This window comes from Arachis stenosperma, chromosome 6 (genome assembly GCF_014773155.1).
Source record: "Arachis stenosperma cultivar V10309 chromosome 6, arast.V10309.gnm1.PFL2, whole genome shotgun sequence".
NCBI lineage: Eukaryota > Viridiplantae > Streptophyta > Magnoliopsida > Fabales > Fabaceae > Arachis > Arachis stenosperma.
The window spans coordinates 26,567,437-26,581,605 of NC_080382.1; the positions used below are offsets into that span (position 1 = coordinate 26,567,437).

A 14,169-nucleotide genomic window follows, 5' to 3' on the forward strand; every position below is an offset into this window, starting at 1 on the left:
TCTATTTGAGTTCCTCCTTTGTTGACCAGTATTATGCCTGCACCGCTTCCTATCTTGTTTGAGGATCCATCTACATATAGCTCCCATGTAGTGGCATATTCTTTGGGTCTCCTGCATATTCTGCTATGAATTCAGTGAGGCATTGGGCCTTTATAGCCATCCGAGTTTCGTACTTTAGGTCGAACTTAGAGAGCTCTATTGCCCATTGAACCATTCTACCCGCAATATCTGTCTTTTGAATGATTTGCTTCATGGGTTGGTTCGTTCGAACCTTTATGGTGTGAGCTTGAAAGTAAGGTCATAGCCTGCGTGAGGCTACTACTAAGGATTACGCAAATTTCTCCAGTTTTTGGTACCTTAGCTCAGGACCTTGTAGGACTTTGCTGGTGAAATATATAGGATGCTGCCCGACCTCATCTTTCCGTATTAGAATTGATGCTACGGCTTTGTTCGCTACGGACAAATACAGGACGAGCTCTTCCCCAACTATTGGTTGGGTCAGAATTGGAGGTTGGCTTAAGAACTTTTTGAACTCCTGGAATGCTTCTTCGCACTCTGAAGTCTATTCGAACTGGCATCCTTTCCTTAGTAGAGAGAACAGTGGAAGAGATCTCAATACTAATCCCGCCAAGAATCAAGAGAGGGCGGCAAGTCGGCTGTTTAATTGTTAGACCTCTCTTAGGCAAGTTGGGCTTTTCATTTCTAGAATGGCTTTGCACTTGTCGGGGTTTGCTTCGATCCCTCTTTGTGTCAACATGAATCCCAGAAATTTTCCAGCCTCTACCTCGAAGGTGCATTTTGCGGGGTTAAGCCTCATCCCATGCAACCTTATGGTATTAAAGACTTGGGAGAGATCCCTCAAGAGGTCGGTCTCCTCCTTGGTCTTTACCAACATGTCATCTACGTAGACTTCCATTAAATTCCCAAGATAAGGAGCGAACACCTTATTCATCAGCCTTTGGTATGTGGCTCCAGCATTTTTTAGTCCAAAAGGCATGACCACGTAGCAGTAGTTTGCCCTAGGCGTGATGAAGGATATTTTTTCTTCATCCGGCTTGTGCATTGGGATTTGATTGTATCCCGAGTAGGCATCCACAAACGACAAGTATTGGTACCCTGAGCTAGAATCTACTAGGGTATCAATACTGGGAAGTGGGTATGGGTCTTTAGGACATGCCTTATTCAGATCGGTGTAGTCAACGCACATCCTCCACTTGCCGTTTTGTTTTTTGACCAGCACTACATTGGCCAGCCATGCCGGATACTTGACCTCTCTGATGAACCCGGCTTCCAAGAGGGCTTGTACTTGTTCTTCCACCGCTTGAGCTCGTTTCGATCTGAGCTTTCTTCTGTGATGTTGTACAGGTTGTGCTCCGGGGTGTTCTGAAAGCTTGTGGGACATGAGCTCAGGGTCTATCCCTAGCATGTCAGAAGCTTTCCAGGCAAAGAGGTCGGAATTTTCTTGTAGGAGCTTTATCAGCCTCTGCTTCAGGTCTCCTTCTAGGCTAGCCCCTATGTTGATATTTTTTCCTTCCTCTTCTTCGACCTGTACTTCCTTAGTTTTTCCCCCTGGTTGTGGCTGCAGTTCTTCTTTAGCTCTGACCCCACCGAGCTCGATGGTTTGTACTTTCTTGCCCTTCCCTCTCAGGTTCAGGCTTTCATTGTAGCATTTTCTTGCCAATTTCTGGTCTCCCCTGATGGTTGCTATTCCCTCGGGTGTCGGGAATTTCATGCAAAGATGAGGGGTAGACACTACTGTTCCGAGCCGATTTAGGGTTGCTCTACCTATTAAGGCATTATATGTTGACCCTACGTCGACGACGATGAAGTCGATGCTCAGAGTCTTGGATTTTTCCCCTTTTCCAAAAGTCGTGTAGAGGGAAATGTATCCTAGTGGTTTTATTGGCGTGTTGCCTAGCCTATATAGAGTGTCAGGGTATGCTCTCAACTCCTTCTCCTCCAAGCCTAGCTTATCGAATGCTGGTTTGAAGAGGATGTCGGCCGAGCTTCCCTGATCTACCAGAGTTCTATGAAGATGGGCGTTGACTAGGATCATAGTTATTACTACGGGATCATCATGTCCCGGGATGATCCCTTGTGCATCCTCTTTGGTGAATGAGATAGTTGGAAGGTCGGGAGACTCACTCCCGACCTGGTAAATTCGCTTCAGGTGTCTTTTGCGAGATGATTTGGTGAGTTCCCCTCCCCCGAATCCCCCCGAGATCATATGTAAATGTCTCTCCGGGGTCTGTGGTGGTGGGTCTCTTCGGTCACTGTCACCTCGCTTTCCCTTTCCAAGATTGTCCGACCTTTCCATGAGATATCTGTCAAGCCGACCTTTTCTGGCCAGCTTTTCTATCACATTTTTAAGGCTGTAACAATCATTTGTTGAATGACCATACATCTTATGGTACTCGCAGTAATCGCCGTGATCCCCCTCTTTTATTTTTTTGATGGGCCTGGGGGGTGGTAGTCTTTCAGTATGGCAGATTTCCCGGTATACATCAACGAGGGAAGCTCTTAGAAGAGTGTAAGAGTGATATCTCCTCGGCCTTTCAAGGCCGACCTCCTCTTTTTTCTTGGGCTCTTTTTCTTTCTCTTTCGACGAGTTAGAATGCCCAGGTCGCCAGTGCGGCTCTCGCAGTTTAGCATTTTCCTCCATGTTGATGTACTTCTCAGCTCTTTCTTGTACGTCCCTCAAGGAGGTCGGGTGCCTTTTTGAGATGGACTGGAAGAAAGAGCCTTCTCTGAGTCCATTTACTAGGCCCATTATTACTACTTCTGTGGGTAGGTCCTGGATCTCTAGGCATGCTTTATTGAACATTTCCATGTAGTCTCTTAAAGGTTCTCCTACTTCCTGCTTTACGCCCAGGAGGCTTGGTGCGTGCTTTACTTTATCCTTCTGGATGGAGAACTGCATCAGAAATTTGTGCGAGAGGTCGTCGAAGCTAGTTGGTGGACGAAATTGTGATCACATCAATGTAGTATTCTTTGTTGTTGTATGGAATCATTATTATGGCACTTATGTGTGGACACAACTCCGTTCAACTAACCAGCAAGTGTACTGGGTCGTCCAAGTAATACCTTACGTGAGTAAGGGTCGATCCCACAGAGATTGTTGGTATGAAGCAAGCTATGGTCATCTTGTAAGTCCCAGTCAGGAGGATAAAATTATGGAATTTAGAAAATCAAATATGATTAATAAAAATAAACAGAAAATAAAATAGGATAGAGATACTTATGTAAATTAATAGTGGGAATTTCAGATAAGTGTATGGAGATGCTGTGCTCCTCTTGAATCTCTACTTTCCTATTACATTCATCCAATCCTTCTTACTCCTTTCCATGGCAAGCTGTATGTAGGGCATCACCGTTGTCAGTGGCTACATCCCATCCTCTCAGTGAAAACGTTCCTATGCTCTGTCACAGCACGGCTAATCAGCTGTTGGTTCTCGATCATGTTGGAATAGGATCCATTGATCCTTTTGCGCTTGTCATCACGCCTAGCAATCGCGAGTTTGAAGCTCGTCAAAGTCATTCAATCCCAGAATCCTACTCGGAATACCACAGACAAGGTTTAGACTTTCCGGATCCTCATGAATGTCGCCATCTATCTAGCTTATACCACGAAGATTCTGTTGGGGAATCTAAGAGATATGCGCCCGGCCTAAGGTAGAACGGAAGTGGTTGTCAATCACGCGCGTTCATAGGTAAGAATGATGATGAGTGTCACGGATCATCACATTCATCAAGTTGAAGTGCAACGTATATCTTGGAATAAGAATAAAAGAGAATTGAATAGAAAGTAATAGTAATTGTATTGAAACTTGAGGTACAGCAGAGCTCCACACCCTTAATCTATGGTGTGCAGAAACTCCACCGTTGAAAATACATAAGTGAAAGGTTCAGGCATGGCCGAATGGCCAGCCCCCAAAATGTGATCACAGGATTCAAAATACAATCCAGGATGCGATTATGATAGTAAAAAGTTCTATTTATAATAAACTAGCTCCTAGGGTTTACATGAGTAAGTAATTGATGCATAAATCCACTTCCGGGGCCCACTTGGTGTATGTTTGGGCTGAGCTTGATCTATCCACGAGCTGAGGCTTTTATTGGAGTTGAACTCCAAGTTATGACGTGTTTTGGGCGTTCAACTCCGGATCATGACGTTTTTCTGGCGTTTAACTCCAGATAGCAGCATGTACTTGGCGTTCAACGCCAAGTTACGTCGTCAAATTCCGAATAAAGTATGGACTATTATATATTGCTGGAAAGCTCTGAATGTCTACTTTCCAACGCCGTTAAGAGCGCGCCATTTGGAGTTCTGTAGCTCCAGAAAATCCATTTTGAGTGCAGGGAGGTCAGATTCCAACAGCATCAGCAGTCCTTTTTGTCAGCCTTTTTCAGAGTTTTGCTCAAGTCCCTCAATTTCAGCCAGAAATTACCTGAAATCACAGAAAAACACACAAACTCATAGTAAAGTCTAGAAATGTGAATTTAACATAAAAACTAATGAAAACATCCCTAAAAGTAGCTTAAACTTACTAAAAACTACCTAAAAACAATGCCAAAAAGCGTATAAATTATCCGCTCATCACAACACCAAACTTAAATTGTTGCTTGTCCCCAAGCAACTGAAAATCAAATAGGATAAAAAGAAGAGAATATATAAATTCCAGAATATCAATGAATATTAATTATAATTAGATGAGCGGGACTTGTAGCTTTTTGCTTCTGAACAGTTTTGGCATCTCACTTTTTCCTTTGAAGTTTAGAATGATTGGCTTCTCTAGGAACTTAGAATTTCGAATAGTGTTATTGATTCTCCTAGTTAAGTATGTTGATTCTTGAACACAGCTACTTATGAGTCTTGGCCGTGGCCCTAAGCACTTTGTTTTCCAGTATTACCACCGGATACATAAATGCCACAGACACATAACTGGGTGAACCTTTTCAGATTGTGACTTAGCTTTGCTAAAGTCCCCAGTTAGTGGTGTCCAGAGCTCTTAAGCACACTCTTTTGCTTTGGATCACGACTTTAACCACTCAGTCTCAAGCTTTTCACTTTGGACCTTCATGACACAAGCACATGGTTAGGGACAGCTTGATTTAGCCGCTTAGGCCTGGATTTAATTTTCTTGGGCCCTCCTATCCATTGATGCTCAAAGCCTTGGATCCTTTTTACCCTTGCCTTTTGGTTTTAAGGGCTATTGGCTTTTTCTGCTTGCTTTTTCTTTTTCTTTCTATTTTTTTTCGCCATTATATTTTTTTTTGCAAGCTTTTGTTTTTCACTGCTTTTTCTTGCTTCAAGAATCAATTTTATGATTTTTCAGATCATCAATAACATTTCTCTTTGTTCATCATTCTTTCAAGAGCCAACAATTTTAACATTCATAAACAACAAGATCAAAAATATGCACTGTTCAAGCATTCATTCAGAAAACAAAAAGTATTGTCACCACATCAATATAATTAAATTAAATTCAAGGATAAATTCGAAATTTATGTACTTCTTGTTCTTTTGAATTAAAACATTTTTCTTTTAAGAGAGGTGAAGGGTTAATGGAATTTATTCATAGCTTTAAGACATAGTTACTACATACTAATGATCATGAAGTAGAGACTCAAAACATAGATAAACACAACATAAAAACTGAAAAGCAGAAAGAAATAAGAACAAGGAATGAATCCACCTGAGTGAAGGTGGCGCCTTCTTGAAGGTCCAATGGTGCTTTTTGAGCTCCTTTATGTCTCTTCCTTGCTTCTGTTGAATGATTCCTAGTAATTTTGGTGTTCCTATCCTTATTCCTGCTCATGTGACAGAGAAGAGAAAAAGAAAAAAAGAAAGAGGAATCTTCTATGTTACAGTATAGAGATTCCTTTATTTTAGTAGAAAAAGAAAGGGGATAAGGAAAGGAGAATGGTTCGGATTTTTAGATGAAGAGAAGTGAAGAGAAGTGTTAGTAAATAATTAATTAAATAAAATAAGAAAAGAGAGGGAGAATTTTCGAAAATAATTTTGAAAAAGGGGTTAGTAATTTTTGAAAATTAAAGATAAGATAAGATTAAAATTAAAATTTAAAACAAAAAGAATTTTTGAAAAAGAGGTGAGATATTTTCGAAAATTAGAGAGGGAAAAGTAGTTAGGTGGTTTTGAAAAAGATAAGAAACAAACAACAAGTTAGTTAGTTGATTGAAAAAGATTTGAAATCAAATTTGAAAAGATAAGAAGATAAGAAGTTTAGATAAGATATTTTGAAATCAAAAAAAGATAAGATAAAAAGATAAAGTTATATATTTTTTTTTTGAAAAAGATAAGATAAGAGATAAAAAAGATTTAATTTAAAAATTTGAAATTATTTACTTCACTAACAAGAAACTACAAGATAAGATTCTAGAACTTAAAGATTGAACCTTTCTTAGCAAGAAAGTAACAAACTTCAAATTTTTGAATCAAAACATTAATTATTGATTATATTTTCGAAAATATGATGTAAAAGATAAGAAAAAGATTTTGAAAAATATTTTTAAAAAAAAAATTTCGAAAATTATAAAAAAAAATGAAAAAGATGTGATTTTTGAAAAAAGATTTTGAAAAGATAAGATTTTTAAAATTGAAAATTTGACTTGACTTGTAAGAAACAACTAATTTTTAAAATTTTTTGACCAAGTCAACCCAAAATTTCGAAAATTTGGAGAAAATTAAGGAAAAGATATTTTTTTGAATTTTTTTGAATTTTTAATGATGAGAGAGAAAAACATAAAAATGACCCAAAACATGAAAATTTTGGATCAAAACACATGATGCATGCAAGAACACTATGAATGTCAAGATGAACACCAAGAACACTTTGAAGATCATGATGAACATCAAGAACATATTTTTGAAAAATTTTTAATGCAAAGAAAACATGCAAGACACCAAACTTAGAAATCTTTAATGCATGGACTCTAACAAACGAAAAATGCATATGAAAAACAACAAACAACACAAAGCAAGAAAACATCAAGATCAAACAAGAAGACTTGTCAAGAACAACTTGAAGATCATGAAGAACACCATGAATGCATGGGATTTTCGAAAAAATGCAAGAAAAATTTTTAAAGCATGCAATTGACACCAAACTTAAAAATTGACTCAAGACTCAAACAAGAAACACAAAATAATTTTTTTATTTTTTATGATTTTATGATTTTTTTGTATTTTTATTATTTTTTTCGAAAATTATATTAAAAAAAACGAAAATAATAAAAAAATATTTTTGAAAGATTTTAGAAAACTTTTTGAAAAGAAAATTACCTAATCTGAGCAACAAGATGAACCGTCAGTTGTCCATACTCGAACAATCCCCGGCAACGGCGCCAAAAACTTGGTGGACGAAATTGTGATCACATCAATGTAGTATTCTTTGTTGTTGTATGGAATCATTATTATGGCACTTATGTGTGGACACAACTCCGTTCAACTAACCAGCAAGTGTACTGGGTCGTCCAAGTAATACCTTACGTGAGTAAGGGTCGATCCCACAGAGATTGTTGGTATGAAGCAAGCTATGGTCATCTTGTAAGTCCCAGTCAGGAGGATAAAATTATGGAATTTAGAAAATCAAATATGATTAATAAAATAAACAGAAAATAAAATAGGATAGAGATACTTATGTAAATTAATAGTGGGAATTTCAGATAAGTGTATGGAGATGCTGTGCTCCTCTTGAATCTCTACTTTCCTATTACATTCATCCAATCCTTCTTACTCCTTTCCATGGCAAGCTGTATGTAGGGCATCACCGTTGTCAGTGGCTACATCCCATCCTCTCAGTGAAAACGTTCCTATGCTCTGTCACAGCACGGCTAATCAGCTGTTGGTTCTCGATCATGTTGGAATAGGATCCATTGATCCTTTTGCGCTTGTCATCACGCCTAGCAATCGCGAGTTTGAAGCTCGTCAAAGTCATTCAATCCCAGAATCCTACTCGGAATACCACAGACAAGGTTTAGACTTTCCGGATCCTCATGAATGTCGCCATCTATCTAGCTTATACCACGAAGATTCTGTTGGGGAATCTAAGAGATATGCGCCCGGCCTAAGGTAGAACGGAAGTGGTTGTCAATCACGCGCGTTCATAGGTAAGAATGATGATGAGTGTCACGGATCATCACATTCATCAAGTTGAAGTGCAACGTATATCTTGGAATAAGAATAAAAGAGAATTGAATAGAAAGTAATAGTAATTGTATTGAAACTTGAGGTACAGCAGAGCTCCACACCCTTAATCTATGGTGTGCAGAAACTCCACCGTTGAAAATACATAAGTGAAAGGTTCAGGCATGGCCGAATGGCCAGCCCCCAAAATGTGATCACAGGATTCAAAATACAATCCAGGATGCGATTATGATAGTAAAAAGTTCTATTTATAATAAACTAGCTCCTAGGGTTTACATGAGTAAGTAATTGATGCATAAATCCACTTCCGGGGCCCACTTGGTGTATGTTTGGGCTGAGCTTGATCTATCCACGAGCTGAGGCTTTTATTGGAGTTGAACTCCAAGTTATGACATGTTTTGGGCGTTCAATTCCGGATCATGACGTTTTTCTGGCGTTTAACTCCAGATAGCAGCATGTACTTGGCGTTCAACGCCAAGTTACGTCGTCAAATTCCGAATAAAGTATGGACTATTATATATTGCTGGAAAGCTCTGAATGTCTACTTTCCAACGCCGTTAAGAGCGCGCCATTTGAAGTTCTGTAGCTCCAGAAAATCCATTTTGAGTGCAGGGAGGTCAGATTCCAACAGCATCAGCAGTCCTTTTTGTCAGCCTTTTTCAGAGTTTTGCTCAAGTCCCTCAATTTCAGCCAGAAATTATCTGAAATCACAGAAAAACACACAAACTCATAGTAAAGTCTAGAAATGTAAATTTAACATAAAAACTAATGAAAACATCCCTAAAAGTAGCTTAAACTTACTAAAAACTACCTAAAAACAATGCCAAAAAGCGTATAAATTATCCGCTCATCACTAGTCAAGGACCTTGGGGGAAGATCGTCGAACCATTTCCTCGCTGCTTTCGTCAAAGTAGTCGGGAAAGCTTTGCAGCGAGTAGCGTCAGAAGCGTCAGCCAAATACATCTGACTTTTAAAGTTGCTCAAATGGTGTTTCGGATCTGTAGTCCCGTCGTAGAGGTCCATGTCAGGACTTTTAAAATTCTTCGGAACCTTCGCTCTCATTATATCCTCACTGAATGGATCCTCTCCTCCCAGGGGCGAATCTTCTCAGTCATTGCAAGAGCTCCGACTTTTGACGGAAGATTCTAACTTTAAGAGCTTTTCTTCTAACTCTTTTCGTCGTTCTATTTCATTCCTCAAGTTCCTCTTCGCCTCTCGCTGTCGCTCTAACTCCTGTTCCAGTTGCTTTAGACGTCCTTGGTGGCCGTGGACCAATCCCATCAACTCGGCTGCATGGGGTGGTCCTTCTTTTCCTGATTCGCATCCCTCCGAAGAATTTACCTTTGGGTTTTTTAACCCAGAGGTACCTTCTCTGTGCTGGCCATCTGCCTCTTGGTGGAGGGTCATGTCCGCGTCATTATTTCCAGTGTTCAGATTTTTCTGTTCTGAATCAGTCGTGGCGTGGCCATCAGGTGAATTGTCCGCCATCGAGGGTTAATTTCTTGGGTCCCCGGCAACGGCGCCAATGTTACGATGGGTAACCGGAGATTTATGGGCTGGACTTGTTAAGTTGGCCCAATCGTCTAGTGGAAGAAGCCTTCAAGCGGGTTCGTTCCTGGGAGCCTCCTTCCGACTTACGTATGAGAGAGAATGGGAGGTGGTACCTGCAAAGACACTCCGATGCTTAAGTCAGCAAGGGTCTAAGCAAGTTTTTAGAGTATGGGCTTCGAAATACCTGAGAGTTGTCAGTGTACTTATAGTGGTGAACCCATAACCACCGTTGGAGTGGTTCCTCCTTTTAAGGAGGATAACCATCCCCTTATCTTAGGGAGGTTGAGTTTTGACTCCTGGAAGTGGGTTGAGAGATTTTAGGGGCGGTTACTTATTTGAATAAATGTTATCTGCCAGCTAATCCGACTCCCGACTTCCTTTAAGTGGGGTTTGCGTTGAGTCCAATCTCTTGGTGGAAGTCGGTTTGCGAGGGGAGGCCAATCTATGGATTGGGCCTCTTTGTCTTATTTGGTCCTGGGCCTTAGTGTTGGGTCAGGGTATGAACAAATTTATATATCAATTCACCAATTAACAAAATTTCTGTACATAAATATCCATATTGTAAACTCTAAATAAAGCATTATATCAAAACAATCCAAAAATCAATTCAACAAATAGATACGCAACCAATGCCATATTTTTTTAAAAAATAAAATTAGCATAAACATCAAGTTTTAAAACTGAAAAAAGAGGTTTTTTTTATCATCTGTTTACAGACAGTTTGAGTATAGGGAGATCGAGCAGAAGCACAACGCAAGGATGGGAGGCCAAGCGCTACGAGGCTCGGCTCCATGCGGCGCAGCAATGTCAGGCGAGGCGAAGCACCGCAAGGGACAGCGACGGCTTGGACGGACAAACGGCACAGAAGACCTCCGAACAAAACAAAGAAGAGCAGACTAGCGTAGAGAAGGAGGCAGATGACGCCAGAGACAGATGATGACGACAGGCCGATGCAGGAGACGGCAATAAACACGATTCTTAGAGAGCAACTTAGATTTTTTTTTCTCTTTTTGGGATAAAATGCAAGGGGTGGTTTTGGTATTTTGAAAAAATTAATGTTTCTTCAACTAGCTATTCTAACCAAATAACAAAAATATTTGTTTTTTACCAAAAATATTCTCTTAATTTAAATGTTATTCTTATAGTAGGGATTCAACTAAAAAAATTACGTACAAAGACCCAACTAAAAAAAATATATAAAAATTTAATTAAAAATTTAATAAAACTATAAAAATTTGTAGAATAATTAAACCTTCATTCATTACTTAATAACAAAGAGTATATTTAAAAGCATAACATTTCCTCGGGTGCCAAATGCCTGTTAAAGTGGAAACAAGGCAGTCCTGCCAAGGTATATGGCTGACTGACTAGCTGTCATAACTCATAACAGATAATACTTATTTTATGTATAAGTGGAATAAAAAGTATAATCATCTAGAAGTGTTTGTATATAATTTTTTTCGTTCTGTACAAATTAAATCCGTATTCAAAAATCACTGTAAAACTAAGCTTATATTTTTATGAACAATTGCGATTTGGACTCTATATCACAGGTGTTAGATATTTATTTCATTCAGCAGGTTAAAGTATAAATTTCCCTAATAATAATAATAATAATAATAATAATAATAATAATAATAATAATAATAATAATAGATAGCATTAAGCCATTAATTAATATTTTTAACAAGTCGTCGTCATTGCTGGCGCATACAAGACGACTCTAAAAAAAGTGATATAAGAACCTATTCCGTTCCACCCACTCCATCATCATAACCATCTCATAAAATCAGTAGATCCAATGGCAACAGTAGCGTAATTTCATTCTCTTTAATCCTTTTCATGTACTCTTTAATTTGTTACTTCTGTGCCTGTTCATCCTGATAGATTGAATTGTTCTTTTTTCTGTACAAGTGTGCAAGAAATTCGACCTCCCACTCTGTCTGCAACCTCAGACCCACCACCTATCTTTGATGGAACTACCAGGTTGTACATCAGTTATTCATGCCCTTTTGCGCAGCGCGTATGGATCACTAGGAACTACAAGGTTTACTTTGCTTTCTGTTCATGATTTCTTCATGCTAACCTCTTTTTATGACTATCATTTTGATGTATTCCTTGATAGCGTAAAATATTTTAAAAGAAAATTTGGTCCATTTTTGAAGGAGGCAATACCTAATTAAATATATTTGTATGACACTAAAATTAAATTCTAAAAGTAATTTAAGTCAACTTGAGTTGGTCATGGCCAATGAGTAGTTCAAATATTATAGTTTTTCATATTCAATTAAAAGGTTGCAAATTTAAATTTCTTATTTTTAGTAAAAAAAAAAAATTGAGTTGGTTATGTAGTCAGTTTACTTATCTTTTTAAATAAATGTCAAAAAGTTAAAATTCTACTTATAACTCATTGTTCAGTAGTAGATCCTTAAACAAAATTTAAATATGTAATTTGAAATTTGAGTATTTATTTTACTCTTTCTTATTTAAACTTCGTCAGGGATTACAAGAAAAGATCAAATTAGTTCCTATTGACCTTCAGAACAAGCCTGCTTGGTATAAAGAGAAGGTCCACCCAGAAGGCAAGGTACGTGGGAAACAATTTACAATACGATAACTACTCATATTAAAACGTCTCTCTGTAAATATGAAAACGAAAAACCAAAAGATCATTTTAATACGTATCAACATTAAGATCTACTTTACATAAAAATATATTCTAACAATAACGTAAAATTGACCAAACTATCTGATTAATCTGGTTGATGCTCCTAATTATATTGTATAGGTGCCATCTCTTGAACATGACGGCAAGATTTTGGTAGAGAGTATTGACTTGATCAAATACATAGATGTCAATTTCGAAGGACCATCTCTATATCCTAATGTAAGAAATCAAATCCCTTCTATTCTATGACCTTTTTTCTTAAGTTGGAAAATATACTAATAATATAAGACATTATATATTATTTCAGGATCCTACCAAGAGGGAATTCGGTGAGGAGCTAATTAAGTATGTCGATATTTTTACCAAAGAGATGTTTGGATCATTCAAAGGCGACCCTGTAACGCAAACAAGTAATATAAGAACAATATGTGTTTCTGAATTACTAGAATAAGAATGATGACAAACATTATGATACACATTTTTATATTATTTTTCATTTGAATTAGGTGCTACATATGACTACCTGGAGAATGCTCTTGGTAAATATGAAGATGGCCCATTTTTCCTTGGTGAATTTAGCTTGGTAAATTGAATCAAACTTGAAAAAAAAAATCAAATCAAATCAAATACTACAATTATTGTTCCTTTTTATCTAGCAGCATTATTTTTGGGTAATGCTACACTAAAGAGTGAAGTCTTAGTGAAAAGTAAAGTTTTTTTTAATAAAAAAAAAAGCCATAAAAAAATTTATTATGTACACATTTTTTATAAATTTGGTAAAACTCCACTCTTTATCTAATTCTATACTTCACCAAAATTTATTATTATTTTTATGTACAAATTAATTTGATAAGCTTTGAAATATTTGATGAATGATGTTAATAATGAATCATCAGGTGGACATTGCCTATATCACATTTGTTGAGAGGTTCCAACTTGTGTCATCAGAGATTTACAAGCATGACATCACTGCTGGAAGGCCTAAACTAGCTACATGGATTGAGGTAAATCCAACTGCCATTTTAATCCGGTTAGAAATTATTATTATTATTTATTTTTTTTTTTTTTTAGCTAACAGGTCAAACTTTTTTTTCCTCTTTTTCTTTTTGCAGGAGGTAAACAAGAAAAATGCATATAAGCAGACAAAACCTGAAAATCCACAAGAGTTCGTTGACTTTGTCAAGAAGCGTTTCTTGGTACTGTATATGTATATATATAATATAAACTAAAAAATAGTTATACATGGATATGTTTATATATAATCAAATTTCTTTTAAGTTTTGATGGTTTGGTTTCCTTGTTTTCTTCTAAGTTAACTGTAAATATTGCTGTAATGCAGGGGCAGTAGAAAACATGAGATGGCAACAGGTGTTTGAGAACTGAGAGGGGCATGCAATATGAGTAATAATGTTTGTGCACTATCTGAATGTGTAATAATGTTTCTGTAACAGTGTATCAAACACTAAACAATATATCGATCGAATCATATGCTATATAAGAATTTAATGTTTCTCCTCAGTTTCAATGTTTCATGCATGGTTTCTAGTTTCATATTCATATTATAAAAAACAAAAATGCATTATTAATTATATACATTGATATTGATAATCAGCAATTCAAGAACGAATATTCCAACAGCAAGGAGCTTCTTTTATCAGAAATTTTTGGGGCGAGTTTTTTGTTTTAACTATTACCGTATTTTTATAAGATAAGATTGAGCTTGTATTTGTCAGAAATATTTTGATAATTAATCTCTTTCTTTTTCTACCCAAGTAATATGTTG

At 37.2% G+C, this 14,169-nt stretch overlaps 1 protein-coding gene across 1 annotated transcript; it reads left to right on the plus strand.

Moving 5' to 3' along the window:
• The first annotated feature begins 11,414 nt into the window (after positions 1 to 11,414).
• LOC130932957 (glutathione S-transferase L3-like) lies at positions 11,415 to 13,904 on the plus strand. Its single transcript, XM_057862426.1, has 9 exons — positions 11,415 to 11,533; positions 11,633 to 11,765; positions 12,219 to 12,305; positions 12,507 to 12,605; positions 12,694 to 12,796; positions 12,893 to 12,969; positions 13,283 to 13,390; positions 13,499 to 13,582; positions 13,726 to 13,904. The coding sequence occupies exons 1-9, from the start codon at positions 11,520 to 11,522 to the stop codon at positions 13,732 to 13,734; spliced, it is 714 nt and encodes a 237-aa protein (XP_057718409.1). The 5' UTR covers positions 11,415 to 11,519; the 3' UTR covers positions 13,735 to 13,904.
• The last annotated feature ends 265 nt before the right edge of the window (positions 13,905 to 14,169 follow it).

Coding starts and splice junctions, on each gene's coding strand:
- LOC130932957 (XM_057862426.1), top strand. Junction 12,306..12,506: donor AGGTCCACCCAGAAGGCAAG/GTACGTGGGAAA, acceptor TATATTGTATAG/GTGCCATCTCTTGAACATGA. Junction 13,391..13,498: donor AACTAGCTACATGGATTGAG/GTAAATCCAACT, acceptor TTCTTTTTGCAG/GAGGTAAACAAGAAAAATGC.